At 39.3% G+C, this 13,408-nt stretch overlaps 2 protein-coding genes and 1 pseudogene across 14 annotated transcripts; 2 read left to right on the top strand and 1 right to left on the bottom strand.

Moving 5' to 3' along the window:
- Positions 1–278: 278 nt before the first annotated feature.
- On the bottom strand, positions 279–3,877 carry LOC143853173 (ARF guanine-nucleotide exchange factor GNL2 pseudogene; annotated as a pseudogene).
- Positions 3,878–4,702: 825 nt separating this feature from the next.
- Positions 4,703–8,478, top strand: LOC143853011 (uncharacterized). 13 transcript variants are annotated; one of them, XM_077362704.1, is made up of 6 exons: positions 4,759–5,156; positions 5,472–5,548; positions 5,736–5,812; positions 7,328–7,375; positions 7,490–7,542; positions 8,091–8,478. In XM_077362704.1, the coding sequence occupies exons 1-6, from the start codon at positions 5,083–5,085 to the stop codon at positions 8,158–8,160; spliced, it is 399 nt and encodes a 132-aa protein (XP_077218819.1). In that variant the 5' UTR covers positions 4,759–5,082; the 3' UTR covers positions 8,161–8,478. The 13 variants fall into 13 exon arrangements, 2 of the variants coding, with proteins under 2 accessions (XP_077218819.1, XP_077218820.1); XM_077362705.1 differs by lacking the exon at positions 7,490–7,542; XR_013236963.1 differs by having other exon boundaries at positions 4,760–5,156; positions 7,153–8,478.
- Positions 8,479–11,616: 3,138 nt separating this feature from the next.
- Positions 11,617–12,640, top strand: LOC143853174 (uncharacterized). Its single transcript, XM_077362910.1, has 2 exons — positions 11,617–11,949; positions 12,041–12,640. Exons 1-2 carry the CDS (start codon positions 11,617–11,619, stop codon positions 12,638–12,640), a joined length of 933 nt encoding a protein of 310 aa, XP_077219025.1.
- Positions 12,641–13,408: the final 768 nt, after the last annotated feature.

Genomic DNA, 13,408 nt, shown 5'->3' on the forward strand with positions numbered 1-13,408 from the left:
ATCTGTCATTTTGAAGAAATTCCAGATTCTAAAATCCGCATATCCAAACGGCCCCTAAATGATTTCTGTATGCCCAGGGCAGGGTGTGACCCTCATGAAGCGCACACAGTAATAAGAAAAGAAGAGGATATCTTTCCTATTAAAGCTCTTGTCAATATAATTAAAGAGTGCTTAAATTTTGGCTGCACATTTTTTGTATTTGTGAAAATTCTATATTTTAAATGTTGGTTTATACAATGCTTTTCAAACATAGCTGCCAGTACAGCCAAAAAACAGTAGCTTAGCAAACTGTCCATTATCTTTCCTTACCATATCTAGACTAGAAATCTCCAGGAAAAAGCTCCTCCTTAACTGAAGGAGCTATCCATTGTATTTGAATAATAGTCATCATCCACAACATATCATCCTCCTGCACCAAAATCTCTTTCTTCTTCATCACTGGTATCATCTTCTCTATCAGCTCTGGCACCAATTACTTTAACCTCGACTCGTATCCATCGCTCAAATCCACCTTCATGCACATATCCATCCTCCTCAAAATTCCAAACCAGAAAATTCTGAAATCCATGCCTTGTGAAGTTGGCTTCAAGAACTGCAAGAAAACCTCTACCAGAAGCTCCATGACCAACATCAGTGTCCCCTCCATGCTCATCATCTCCCTCTCTGCATTCACCCTCCTCGAGTACTCAACCATTTTTTCATGGAGATCGTCAAACACAGCAAAGATCACATGGTTGAAGAAGTTTATACAATTCGCCGGCGTAAAGCCCAATTCGTCGGCCAATGCAAAACTCCTCTGCAGTGCCTCCACTGAGTGGTTCCTTAACTCCTCCCGCCGGACTAGGTTGGTCTTCCTCAATGTTTCAGCGAGCTTTAAGAACAAACTCATTGCAGAACTACTGGAATTGCTCCCCTTTGATCCTTCTTCAATCGAAGAGCTGCTTGTATTGCTCACATTGCCCCCTGAAAAAGAAATGCTGGATCGATCATATTGGATTATCAGGTTGACAGAATTTACCATCAAGTCTATTATCTTCATACTCTTCTCCAGTGGGCTGATCTTCAACGCAACGAACCCAAATGCACATTCAATGCAAGCAGTGTAATTTGATCTTGTGATGAGTGTCTTATCTGATAACAATGAGATCAAAGCTTCAACTCCAACTCCAAAGGTCTCTGGGTGCCATGCAACGATTGATAATAGGTGGAGGAGCGTCTTCCATGCGAGTTGGGTCTAGATTTTGCTGCCATATTCATAAAGGATTTTACTGATGGTTCGAATAAGGCTCTCGCAACAGGTATCGATAATTTCTTTATCTAGCTTCCATGTCAAGTCTGTGGACTTGAAGATCAGCTCGTCAGAGAGCTTATCAAATTGGGCAGAAGAGAGAATTATGACGCTGATCTTGAACAGTCGAACAATGGCTTTCTCAGCAAATGGGCAAGGGGAGAAGAGTAGGAATCGATCAACTACCAACAGATAATCATGGAAAGAAGGACAAAAGGTTAGGAATCTGTGAATATTGGCCGAAGTTATTGTGATAAGAATCTCCCAACAAAACCCAACTGTTTCTTCTTCTTCAATTGGGGTGCTAAATTTTTGGCCCTTTCCAGCAGCCGCAAAGATCAGAGCCCTCCCAAGGTTCTTCAATGATTCCTCAGGCAAGTTAGAGCTCTCACTAAAGATGTCCCCAATCTTGCATTGCTATATCATCTTTAAATTCTTTTCGAAATCACTTTCGGCATGGGCCATGGAATTGTCGTCATTTTTCAGTGATAGAAACTGTGAGAACCGTCCAATCATACCAGAAATCTGACGGCCGATGCTGAGTCCGGGGTGAAAAGAGGGGAAGATTACACATGATTCTGACTTGGAATGCAGTGATGAGTCATTGAAAGAGGTGAAAGCAGTATCTGGTTCAGTTATAGACTGAGGCAATAGCTTGAGCCTCTTGAGTTTAAGCAAGCAATCTACTATGTTTCTCCATCACCCTCGGATTGAGTCTCCAAACTTGTTAGAAATGCTGAAAATTGCGAGTGTTGCCATTCTCGCCTTCAAGTCATTACTTAAGACAGAGGGTTTCTTCTGCAGTGGCATATGGATTTAAGAGAGTGGTGAACTTGGAAAATGAAGCAAGAAGTTCATCAAGTACATCACTCAATCCATATCGAGCAGTTCTGGAAATGGAAAATACCCCTTCAATGCATTCATGGAGGATTTCATCATTATCATCAGCATGTTCGAAGATTGCAGAGAGAGCTGAAACCAAAGGTCCAGCAATGGCGCTGAATAGTTCTAGGCTAAGATAATGATCAACGTTGCATAGGATGAATGGCTCAATAACTTTGGCTCTGTTGATCAAACTGACCCATCTGTTTGGATTCATTTGTGAAGGCATTCCAGTCTGGCCAAAAAGTGCGATTGCATTATTTGAAATTGACTGGAAGAGTTGGGAAAGATATTCTCTAGGAAGATCCTTTCCCCCATTTGAAATAAACTCTTCTTCAGTCATCTTCTTCTTAACCTGCGGATTGTGTTGGTCAGCGTTGAGCATGATCAGAGAGTAGCATGGAATGAACAACGGCGTATTTGCTGACAAAAATTTCAGATGACTGTTGTTCATAAAATTTCTCGGAGAAAGCTTCAAGAATCCTTTGAATCTTTTGTGATTCTCCTGGTAACTGGAATGTTTCGAGGCAAGTTCGGAGAGCAGTGTCGAGGTTCACATCGGAAAATTCAAATGTCTAGGAAAACTCTTTGAGGACCTCAATATGGAACTCATCAGGATCACCAAGATATTCCCCAATCTTGTTCTTGTCCAAACCAGGTGCGTAACGGTAGAAACAAGCGAAGCTCCTAGGATCTGGAGGATTAGGAACCAAGTTGGAGGTCTTCAAGAACTCTAGCCCCTTCTTTTCATGATTTGCTGTTGTAATGATTTGCTGCCATCATTATCTTTTTCTTCTGCAATTTTCTTGTTCTAATGAACTTGACCCAAGTCTCTGGATCTTCGTAATTATCGCACTTCTCGACCCAAAAAGGTCTGTCCTCAGCATGCTCAATTGGTTGCAACCCAATGCTCGAATTCTCATCTTTGTCGATATTAACAGCAATGATGTGGATCACGACGATTAGGCCCTTGAATGCCTGAACCTGCATGCTAGATAACCGACTGCTTGTTGGGAATGCATTCTTGCATAGCAACTCCCCAATCTCTTCAAACACATTTCTGCAAATTGGGTCACAATCAAAGTTGACATACATCTCAATTATGAAAGTAGGCTGTCTGCAAAAACTTATAATTCCTTCAATTGCAACTTCTTGAAGCTGAGGTGAGCTCCCTCTTGTAGCATTTCTGAATAGCACAAATGTGAAGAAAGCTTCGAGTTGTAGCTTAATGGATCTGTTAGCATTACACAATACCCTTTTGTTATTTTGCCAGTTTTGTTCTTCTAATTAAAAAATAAGATTCGAGATTATGATTACCTTCGTAGAAAGCGATAAAGGTTGAAAACAATACTGAAAATCAGCGACAAAACAAGCGGGCTGCAATCTGTTCCATAGTGAATTAAATGGTGGAAGATATCGTCTTGGATCATCCTAAGAAGCTTTGGATGCTTTCCTCTCCCAATTCAATCGCGGAATTGATTAAGCCTAAAGCAAAGAGCTGAACATCTTCGTCGGTGCTTGTGTCCTGCAACCCTCAGCATCCACCACATTCAGCAAAGAGCAGAGGAGTTGAAAGACATCAAACATACAACGCGTACCATAACCAGAACTGAAATCATAATCTTCAATATCGGATTCTGAAACCCCACCATCGGAAGTCTCGATCTCCGGCAATTGAGTAAATATCACTTTGATCAATTTGTACATTGTATCCTACTCATTTTTCTGAAGTAAGTCCCCTCTGCTTGCGGACTTTTGAACGATATGAAAGCAAGTGTACACGACGGTAGAGACAGTGTCATCAGTTAGTAGAACTGAAGCTGGGTTCTTCAAAATGGCCATCAAGACCTGCAAAATCCTCATCAAAACAGTTTGTTCAGATATTGGGTCTGTCTTTTCAAGGCGGCAATTCACGATCCCTGATACAACGGAGTGTAACACTTTGCAGGCATCGGGAGTCTTCTCATTGAATATATCGAGTTTGAGGATTTTTAGGATTGCTTAGAGGGCTACGCCCGTTGCTGAGGCGGGGACTTGGTCGCTCTAGATCACGTCGAGGAATGGAGATAGATAGATCGAAGGGTTGATAATCTGCCATTCTTGCTGTGGATTGAAGATGAGAGTTCGTAGTGATTTCAGGGAATTCAAGAGGGAAGGAAGACCGAAGTGATATATTCACCCTATGCTTTACTTGAGACAGCCCCTCTTCTGTATTTTGAGTCTTTGGGTCCTCTTTTACACTAAAGAGGGCTGTCCCAAGTAAGAAGGGGGGAGAGGCGAATATATCAGTTGGGTCCCGTGTGAAAAGGCTAAAAATACGGGAAAAGATATATTCGCTCCGTGGCACCCCATCGTTGTGTAAAAACTAAAAAGAGTAGTGGTAACTGGTAAGTCGTAAATACATTAGGGGTGGCTCGGGAAATGAAGGGGGTGAATAATTCAGTTCCACAGAATCACGAATAACGGTTTTATTATACGATTCCACGGATACTCGTATTCCCAGTAAAAAATCGTCCCACAAAAACCCAGAACGCCACGTGTCACATTAACTGCCCCCACGGTTCGGTCTCTCTCTTACTTTATATAATAATAAACAGATAGCTACAGATTTCTACCAACAACCTCTACAACTTTTTTCGCCACTAGGGTTTCTCCGTTTTCTAGGGCATCAATATCTTTTTCACCCCAATTTTTCTACCACTTTTTCTTTTTCATCGGACTCATGATCCGGAAATCTTGGATCTAAAGATACTCCGAGAAGATTTCGGATTTGGAAAAAAAAAAAAAAAAATTAGGGTTAAGGAGGGAGACAAAATTAGGATTTTGGAGGAGGGGGAAAAATTAGGGTTTTGGAGGAGGGAGAGGAGATCTGTCTTCTTAGAAGAGCTGGCGATGATGTTCGTGGCTTATCGATGCCTGCGGTCAGATTTATATCATTTTTGCGTGTAGTGATTCCGATTCCTCTTCATCCCAAACCCAAACGATGGTAATTTCAAAGGTTTTTAATGTCATTTTATATGTTTATTTTCAAGAAATTGATTATTTCGAATCATAGAGTTTTAGTACTATTGAAAGTAATATTTTTTTATCATTTTTTTAACTAACGTATTTTATCAACTTCTAGGAAATTGGATTTTGGTTTATTTTTATTGATGCTAGTTTTTGACCCAAAAAAAAATAGAAAAATGATTTTTTTTTTTTTTTTTTTTATATACATCTTGAATGGTGCTTCTCTAATGTTTTTTAATGTTTAATCATATTTATGTAGAACATAAGTATCTAAGTTAAGGTGTATTTGCAGTACCTTTGTTGCAATCCAAAATGGCAAACTTGCCCCAAATTCAATTTGGGGGTACATCCAACCACACCCTTATTCAGGTTGGCGGATTATGTAGTATTGAAGATTTGTATAGTATTAGAATTGGGGGAAACATGGTAGTTGGTTTTTGAGTATCAGTATTGGTAGTCTGCATATCTAATCATATTTATATAGAACAAAAGTATCTAATTAGGTTTTTTTTTTGGATGTATGCTCAAAATCGGCCTTGTACTTTCTAATTTGCAGTTTACACATATTTTGATCCAAAATGGCCAACTTCCAATCCAATTGCAATTTGGGTGCACATCCAAGCGCATCCTTATGTAAGTGATGGACTACAGTAGTCTTCCCTGTCATTTACTGTATAGGAATGCTTGTTCCTCCTACCATAGTAGCGGAATATTTGTTTTACAAATATAGGGAGAATTTGATTGAACTTGGATTTTTCACAGGAATCCTTTTATTTCATATGAAAAGATTATTTGCAGAGAGCCTTTCACTTGTTTACATTGCATATAGTAATGGATGGAGGTCATCATTGACTATCCTTTGATGGAGTCTTGGTATCAGGCAGTTTGATTTGAATATTCATGCCAGTCTATGATAGACTGTTTGTGATTTTTGCAAGTTGCGACTGTGCACTTCTTTAATTCTATCCGATTATCATGAAGCATGGTTTAGATGGTTTCCTCTCCTTGATGTGTTCATCCTTTTAGACTTTTGAGGAGGTGGTTTATAGCTATCTTGCTTGTATATTGCTATTTGACTAGCTGGATATTTGAATTTAGTGTGGCCTTTAGAAACTCTGTAGCTGAGTCTTCCGGGAGTTGAGTCAGATTTTTGCCTGAGAAATTTCACTCAAGCTTGCACTAAAAGGAGCATGCTTGCCAATTTTTCCAATCATGTCATATATTATGCCACAATGAATTTTCAAAGCCATCATTTTCAAAACAAAAAAAATTATGCCACAATGAACTTTCAAAGCTATTTGTGCTGGGTTTTTCATTTTTAATGATTGGGAGGTCAAATAGTTGGCCAGCAGTGATCTAGAATAATATTTTAGATCACAGATGCAAGAATACTCTTTTCCTAATTCACTATGAGTCACTGAAGTATTAATGTCAAACATTGTTTTAACTCGATGAAGGAGTCTCATTCTTTTATTTTTTACCGGCCAAGTGAGGCTCATTCTTTTGGAACACCTTTAGCTTTCGACAGGTAGTGTTGGGTTCTTGAGAAACCAACCTTAAAAACTCTAGTATACAATGAGGTTAGGATGTTTCACTAACAATATGGCACTCCTGCGTGAACCTACTGGAGCTGTTCCCACCGGGATAGAAATCCTTGGATATACTGTTCCTGGGATTGGCTATCCTGCTTGGATAATTTGATCATGAAATTATCACCCACTATGCACCAATTTTGTCCTGGTAATATTTTTCAAAGAACAGTGGTTTTCATGAATGGAGGATTGCAATTCCATCCAAGGATAAATTGAACTCTGGCTTGTTATTCCCATGGTCAGCAGCCCCATTGCATTTACATCACAGTCTTTTAAAAGAAAAAAAGGACAAAATACAAATATTAAAAGAATAATTAATGAAGAGATTATGCGAACAGACATGGTTTTACTAAATTGGGCAGATTTGTCTATGATTTTAAGCTGTTTTCCTTGGCAACCTTTATCATGACGAGGGGATGATATGGAGTCTAGATCACTCATGCAAGAATGATGTAATTCACTGATGGGTGTTGCAAGCCGTGTGTATCATCAGCAACTCTTATAAGAAGAAGAAAGTTGCATCCTGGCCTACTGATACGTGGTGACTCTTATGCAGATCTTTAATGGTTCGTGTAACCTGACGGTCTTTAATTTCCTATCTCAGGTAACTATTTCCATACCCTTGCTTTCTATCATTCTAGGCATCGAATTTCTTTAGAATAGGTGTATGCTTTTGTGGATTCAAAGCATGGTGAAGCTCGAGGAATGCTATTTGCAGATGCACAGTTCATTCATACTCGCTGTCACCAGCAGAAACAATGTGAATGGCAGGTATGTGACTGAGACGTGCATCTGTAGATATTATATCTGCTGATAGAATTCATTTATTTCAATATAGATTACATTAAGAACAAAATTAGTAGGAATAGTATATTTGCTTTACCATTCGGAAAAAAAGGATAGTAGATTTGCTTTACAAAATTATTCATGCAAATTTAATCACCATGTCAGCTGGCAAAGTATATCTTTGTTTCCCCTTGTAATTTTTGAGCTGTTCCCGTTTTCATTTTGAGATAAGTAACCTTGTCTCTTATATTTAAATGAGAAATCGTTTCTCCTTTCTTTTTCAAGAAAGGAAACCTCTTCTCCTTTCCATGAGCCGGTCCTTGCTAATATGAAACCCCAAACGTATAAATAGATCTTGAAATCCCTATATGCAAAAACACCAAGTTACGCTCTTCCACCGCTTCTTTGGAAACCAAATTCTACTGAACCCAATTCGATTGGAGAAAAGCTTAAAATGGGATACAACTCTCGCTTGATTTTACGCATTTGAGATGGGCATTCATTTATGTTTTCATTTTGCTCTGCTCTTATAGTGGATTCTTAGCACTTCGGATCTGGACAGAGAATGCTTCATCTTTCAGCATTAAGAATGGAACATGGTGAAAATGTGTTAGAAGTGGTGTTATTTGGTTGACTTTTGATGCCCATTTGTGTGAGAAATTCCGAGTATTAATGTTCCTGACAAAATCTTAAACTGTGGCCTTCTTTTGTTTTTGGTGGTTTTGTCTATGCATAATATTATTTTGTGGGGACTTGCTAGCCAATTTCGTGGAGAAAGCGGCCGCGAAATGGCTTTCCACGAAATTGGCTAGCAAATCCTATCTTGTGAACTATTGTAATAGTAGTCTTTGCATGAAGTTAAAGGATATTATGTGAAGATTTGCACGTCATATACATTTATGATAAATATGTTTTGTGATTGATTGAGACTAGTAAGATGATCTTTTCTTAATTAATGAAAATGGGCATGACTACATATGTGCTTTAGTTATTGGGAGTGTTCATCTGATAGCAATCACAAGGTGACCCAGTGGGTCTAGGTCCAGTGCCGAATAAAGATCCCATTCTCAATAGCATTGGATCCAATTTTAGAATCATGTGTTCCTAACAAATCAGTTATAAAAGATCAGTGTGAGAGAAGCTAGCAAAACGGGATACCGTTTTGACTAAGAAATGGGGCTACATAACTTTGAAACTGTGTGAAAAAAGACATGAATGGGCAGCTTATACTATGTATCTCACTGCCCAATTTTGCTTTCAATATAGTGGCTAAAATGCCCATCATACAAGATCTAACAATGCTAATTGTTATTTCTCCATGAGGACAATACAGGGTCCAAGGAGAGTCCATCCAGCAAAAGGGGTCACCATCAGGCAATAGAAAGATGGATAAAAAAAAATCCTTTGCCTTCCTTTCATTTGTCTTCCATTTTTTCTGGAGTCAAATCTTTTTCCTTTCCCTTTCCTTCTTTTTGAACTTCTTCCTCTTCCTCTTCTCTTTTTCCCCTTCTGAGTTGCGGGGAAGATCGGCAGTGCAAGTGGAGATGAAAAAATAGAAAAATTAGAAAATCAGAAATGGGCAAAATGGTCTTTTGGACTGTATAACTCCACACGTGTGCGAAAAGTTGAAACTACCGCACCCTTAACTTTTATTCAAAATTTTCAATTTAAAAAGTTTTTTCTACTTTGTAAACTCATTTTCCATGGAAATTGTTTTCCAAAAGACTACTGTGTTGGCACTGCCACTATTCCCTGACGCAATCTCCTGCAATTTAAGCCAATGCTTGATGCTTGTCTCCTCTCTATCGACCACTTATTCCACCAACCAAACACCCTCTAATTAGGGCCCATTGGGAATTGTAATAGCTTTTAGTTAAGTAATAAAAGAGGATAAATTATATGATGAAAAGGGCATACAAACATGTAGAGGTGGTACGAGGGAAGTACCACCCTTGATATTTGATCGAACCGCAGCTTCTCAAAAAGTGAGCTGCTGTTGATCAAATATCAAGGATGGTTTCTACATCCTTTCATCATATAATTGCTCGTAAAAGAGAATGCAAGTGAATAATAAAAGAGAGGCCGTTATCAAAACATGGTAGTGCGAATATCAAGTCTTTTCGAAAATAATTTCCATGGAATTTTTTTACACATCATGCATAGCATGAGCGGGACCAACCATTTTACACCACATGATTTGATGAGCGGTGTCTACCATTTAACACTCATGGCTGGGCCCACCGCCCCCACCCAAACACATGCATATAGTGGGGCCCACCAATTTAATGGGTCCCTCCCATCTCCACCCAAACCATTGCACGAGCAGCCAACCATTTTTCACCTCACGTTTCGATGGGGCGGACCCCACCATTTTACACCCATTACCTAGTTTCGTGTTCTTAGGTTCAATTACCAAAATTTTCTTTTTTTTCTTGTACTTATTTTTCAAACGACTATCTCAATTAAACTTGAGTTTGTTAAAATGGATTTGTTAGCGTTGCGTCCACGGCGGAAGGCATTTTGCGATGGTCTGTTGCATGTGAGACACAGGCTCACTTTTTGTTGGTTTTACTTTTAAAGTCTTAGAAAAGACAAAAAAAGAAAAAGACAAAGTCAGTGTTTTTTCTCTTTAAAACTTTATGGAGGGAAGATTCAAAAATTTTGTTCTCTTTTTTGTTGGGATTTGAAACCTAGACCTAAGGCTCTGTTCACTTGCCGTCCCGAGAAAGGAAAGGAAACGAAAGTAGGGCAAATTTTCCCGTGATGGGATGTATTCCGCTGTTCACAAGGTTTCTCGAGAAAGAGAATTTACAGACGTGGTAAAGGAAAATAAGGACGTGGAAAACCCACTTTCTCGCGCTTTGACTCGATTGTTTTCCCACAAAATAGATGGGAAAACCCATTTCCTTTTCCAGCGAGAAAATATGTCGGGCATCTCTCTGTCGAGCAAAAACCCTCCTCTCACCTAAGTCCTCTTCTTCACGATTCCGGCAAGCAAGATCACCCCGTCCGGCGAGCTCTCCCCTCCGGCGACCCCAAAGAAGGTTAGATCTCGTCTCTCTCTTCCTCCTTTTCTCCTTTTTTTTATTTTTTCTGCCAATACGCCTTTCAGTGACTCTTTTTTTTCATTTTTGGGGGGAGTTCTGCTTCTTTCCAACATATCTTCTCCTACTGGTTTGGTGGATTTTTTTTTGAAACTCTTCTTCTCCGTTCAAACGTCGGATTGGGTCTGTAACAAATATTCTTCTTTTTTTTTATATGTATTGTTAGGGTTTCGGTTTGGGTTGAACGTGGGTTGGATTTTGGGTAAATAGGGCTTGGATTTGGGAAATCTGGGGTCCGATTTTTGTTTTTCACAACATGAGTTGAGTCTTCTCCTTACGGTTTCGATATATATTGTTAGGGTTTCGTTTTGGGTTGAACTTGGGTTGGATTTTCGGTAAATAAGGCTTGGATTTGGGAAATCTGGGGTCGGATTTGTGTTCTTCACAACACGAGTTCAGTCATTGTACCGATTTTAGGATTGTGTTTTACTGTGTGTTGTAGCGAAGGTTATTGTACTGATTTTTGTGAAGGTTAATTTTATGAAGGTTATTGTATTTATTTTTTTCAACCTAATTGTAATGTTTCTGTTATTTGATTTTTTTACAGATTATTTTGTTCTTGTTGCTTCTTTTCTATGTAGTCCATCTCTGTTTTATAATTTTGCAATTTTTTTGGGTGCAATTTTTCTGTGTAGTCCATCTACGGTTTGGTGGATATTGGTTGTGGGTGGTTCACATTCATGCACAGTTTAATTTTGCTTCGCATATTCTTACATTGGTGGTTGTGGGTTTTGGTTGTTTGGTGGTTAATGGTGGTTTGGAGGTTGTGGGTGGTTGTTGGTGCTTTGGTGGTTGATGGGTATTTCGTGGTTTGGTGATTTGGTGGTTTAGTGGTTGTGAGTGGTTGTGGGTGCTTTGTGGATGATGTTGTTTGGTGTTACGGTAGTTGTTGGTTATCTATACTTCTTTGATTGAATATTTTTTATATGAATGCTTTTGGAAATTTGTAGGCGAGATGGCAACAAATGCAGGTACGACGGAAAAGAAGACGAATGTCGCGTGGAATGGAGCTATGGATGGGGTTCTTTTAGCAGCCCTTAAGAATCAGATAGCTGAAGGGCAAAAGACTGGTGCCGGGTTCAAGGAGTGCGCTTACAATGCTGTTGCGCATGAAGTGTCTGATGTCTTGAAGAAGACCTTGACTAAAGATAATGTCAAGAATCGGTTAAAGACACTCAAGACAACCTACAGGACTCTGAACTCCATTATTAATCTCAGTGGCTTTGGCTGGGATGAAACCTTGTGCAAGATATCGGTTGACGAAGAAGTCAAGAATGATTACTTGAAGGTAATAAATTTGTATCGTATATCACTGCGACTCATTTATAAGTTACGTGTTTAAATCATCTCTTCATGACAATGACAATTATTGTTTGCAGATGCATCCAGAAAACCAGAGGTTCTTTTCGAAACGATATCCACTCTACAAAGAGCTGAAAGCTGTATGCGATGATGATTACGCACGTGGAGAGGAGGTGAGAGATAGGAGAGCGGTCCCCACTCATGCGACGCCTGAAACACCGGGTGCTTCTTCATCGACCCAACCGTTTGGGGTCGATGATATGGACGACAGCTTCCTCCGTACTCCGCCACATGCTAGACCTTCTTCATCTACACCTGCCGTAGATGCATCCATGGGCTATAGTGACTCCTCTCCTATCAGGGGCCCAACGTCTGCTACTGGTGGGAAGAAGTCAAAGAAGCGTCCTAATGCTGCACTTCTATCGGAGTTGCAAGTTGTGTCTTCCAGCATTAATAGGGTTGCTGATGCCATAATTTCTACTGGTGAGGTGCACAGCCTCCCTGACCTTAAAGATGCGGTGCTGAACATTGGTGGTTTCCCCAGAGATGACCTCCTTGATGCTTATGTGTACCTACACGGGCGTCACAAGGAAGTTGAGGCATTCCTTTCTTTGGACAATATGGACCGCGTTTCGATGTTGGGGCGCATTATGCGGCGCTTGCCTACGCAGTTATGAGTTCCTTTTTTCGGTCGATGTTTTTTGGTGGTTGGGTCTTTTTGTTGAACCGTTTATATTTGAACTAACCATGTGATGGGTTTGATGGACTAACTTATGTATGGGTTTGATGGGTTTGTTGGTATGGGTTTGATGGACTAAATTAGTATGGGTTTGATGGACTAAATTATGTATGGGTTTGATTGCATCAATAGTTTTTGTATGTTATCTTATAAAGCTTCTAAATAAAAATGTTGTTTATCTATCATTTGTTATTGCAACTATTATGTGTTGTTTATGTGGTATCAGGTAATGGCGAAGGAAACAATTCTGAGCAATCTCTAGGTAGACAAACACCTTTGTCTACAAATGAAATGTCGATCACTGAATTAGAGCCTCGGTAGTGTCATTAGAGAGTGTACTTGAATGAAACCAAGTATATGCTGTGAGTTGCTGAACTATTATGATTAAAGTAAAAGGGGTAGTTGTATTCGACTTCATTTGACTATTATTCGTTTGGGGGTTTTACAGAAGCTACTGAATTATATCTTGTTTCTTTCGAACTTCTGGAGAGATTGATGTACGGTATTTTGGGGGTCTTCCTTGTCTCTTTGTCAAAATCAAGATATAGTTATTTTCTTTTCCATTATCTTCATGATATTTTGGGTGTTTTCCTTGTCTCCTGTATGAAGAGAGTTTTATTTATTTTTTATTTTTTGCTGTTATAAATCATGATTTACCGTCAAGTGTTGTGATAGGGGCTTTATTTTTTCCGTCAGATGTTGTGAT

Source organism: Tasmannia lanceolata, unplaced genomic scaffold (assembly GCF_043159265.1).
Source record: "Tasmannia lanceolata isolate RefF3 unplaced genomic scaffold, GAP_Taslan_0.1 ptg000019l, whole genome shotgun sequence".
Classification (NCBI taxonomy): domain Eukaryota; kingdom Viridiplantae; phylum Streptophyta; class Magnoliopsida; order Canellales; family Winteraceae; genus Tasmannia; species Tasmannia lanceolata.

What these genes read in the sequence shown, in the direction of transcription:
- LOC143853174 (XM_077362910.1), top strand. Translation starts at nt 11,617, where the DNA reads ATGGCAACAAATGCAGGTACGACGGAAAAGAAGACGAATGTCGCGTGG. An exon ending in TCAAGAATGATTACTTGAAG is followed by an intron (nt 11,950 to 12,040) that starts GTAATAAATTTG and finishes TATTGTTTGCAG; the next exon opens with ATGCATCCAGAAAACCAGAG.
- LOC143853011 (XM_077362704.1), top strand. Translation starts at nt 5,083, where the DNA reads ATGCCTGCGGTCAGATTTATATCATTTTTGCGTGTAGTGATTCCGATT. An exon ending in ACATCCAAGCGCATCCTTAT is followed by an intron (nt 5,813 to 7,327) that starts GTAAGTGATGGA and finishes ACTCTTATGCAG; the next exon opens with ATCTTTAATGGTTCGTGTAA. An exon ending in TCTTTAATTTCCTATCTCAG is followed by an intron (nt 7,376 to 7,489) that starts GTAACTATTTCC and finishes TGCTATTTGCAG; the next exon opens with ATGCACAGTTCATTCATACT.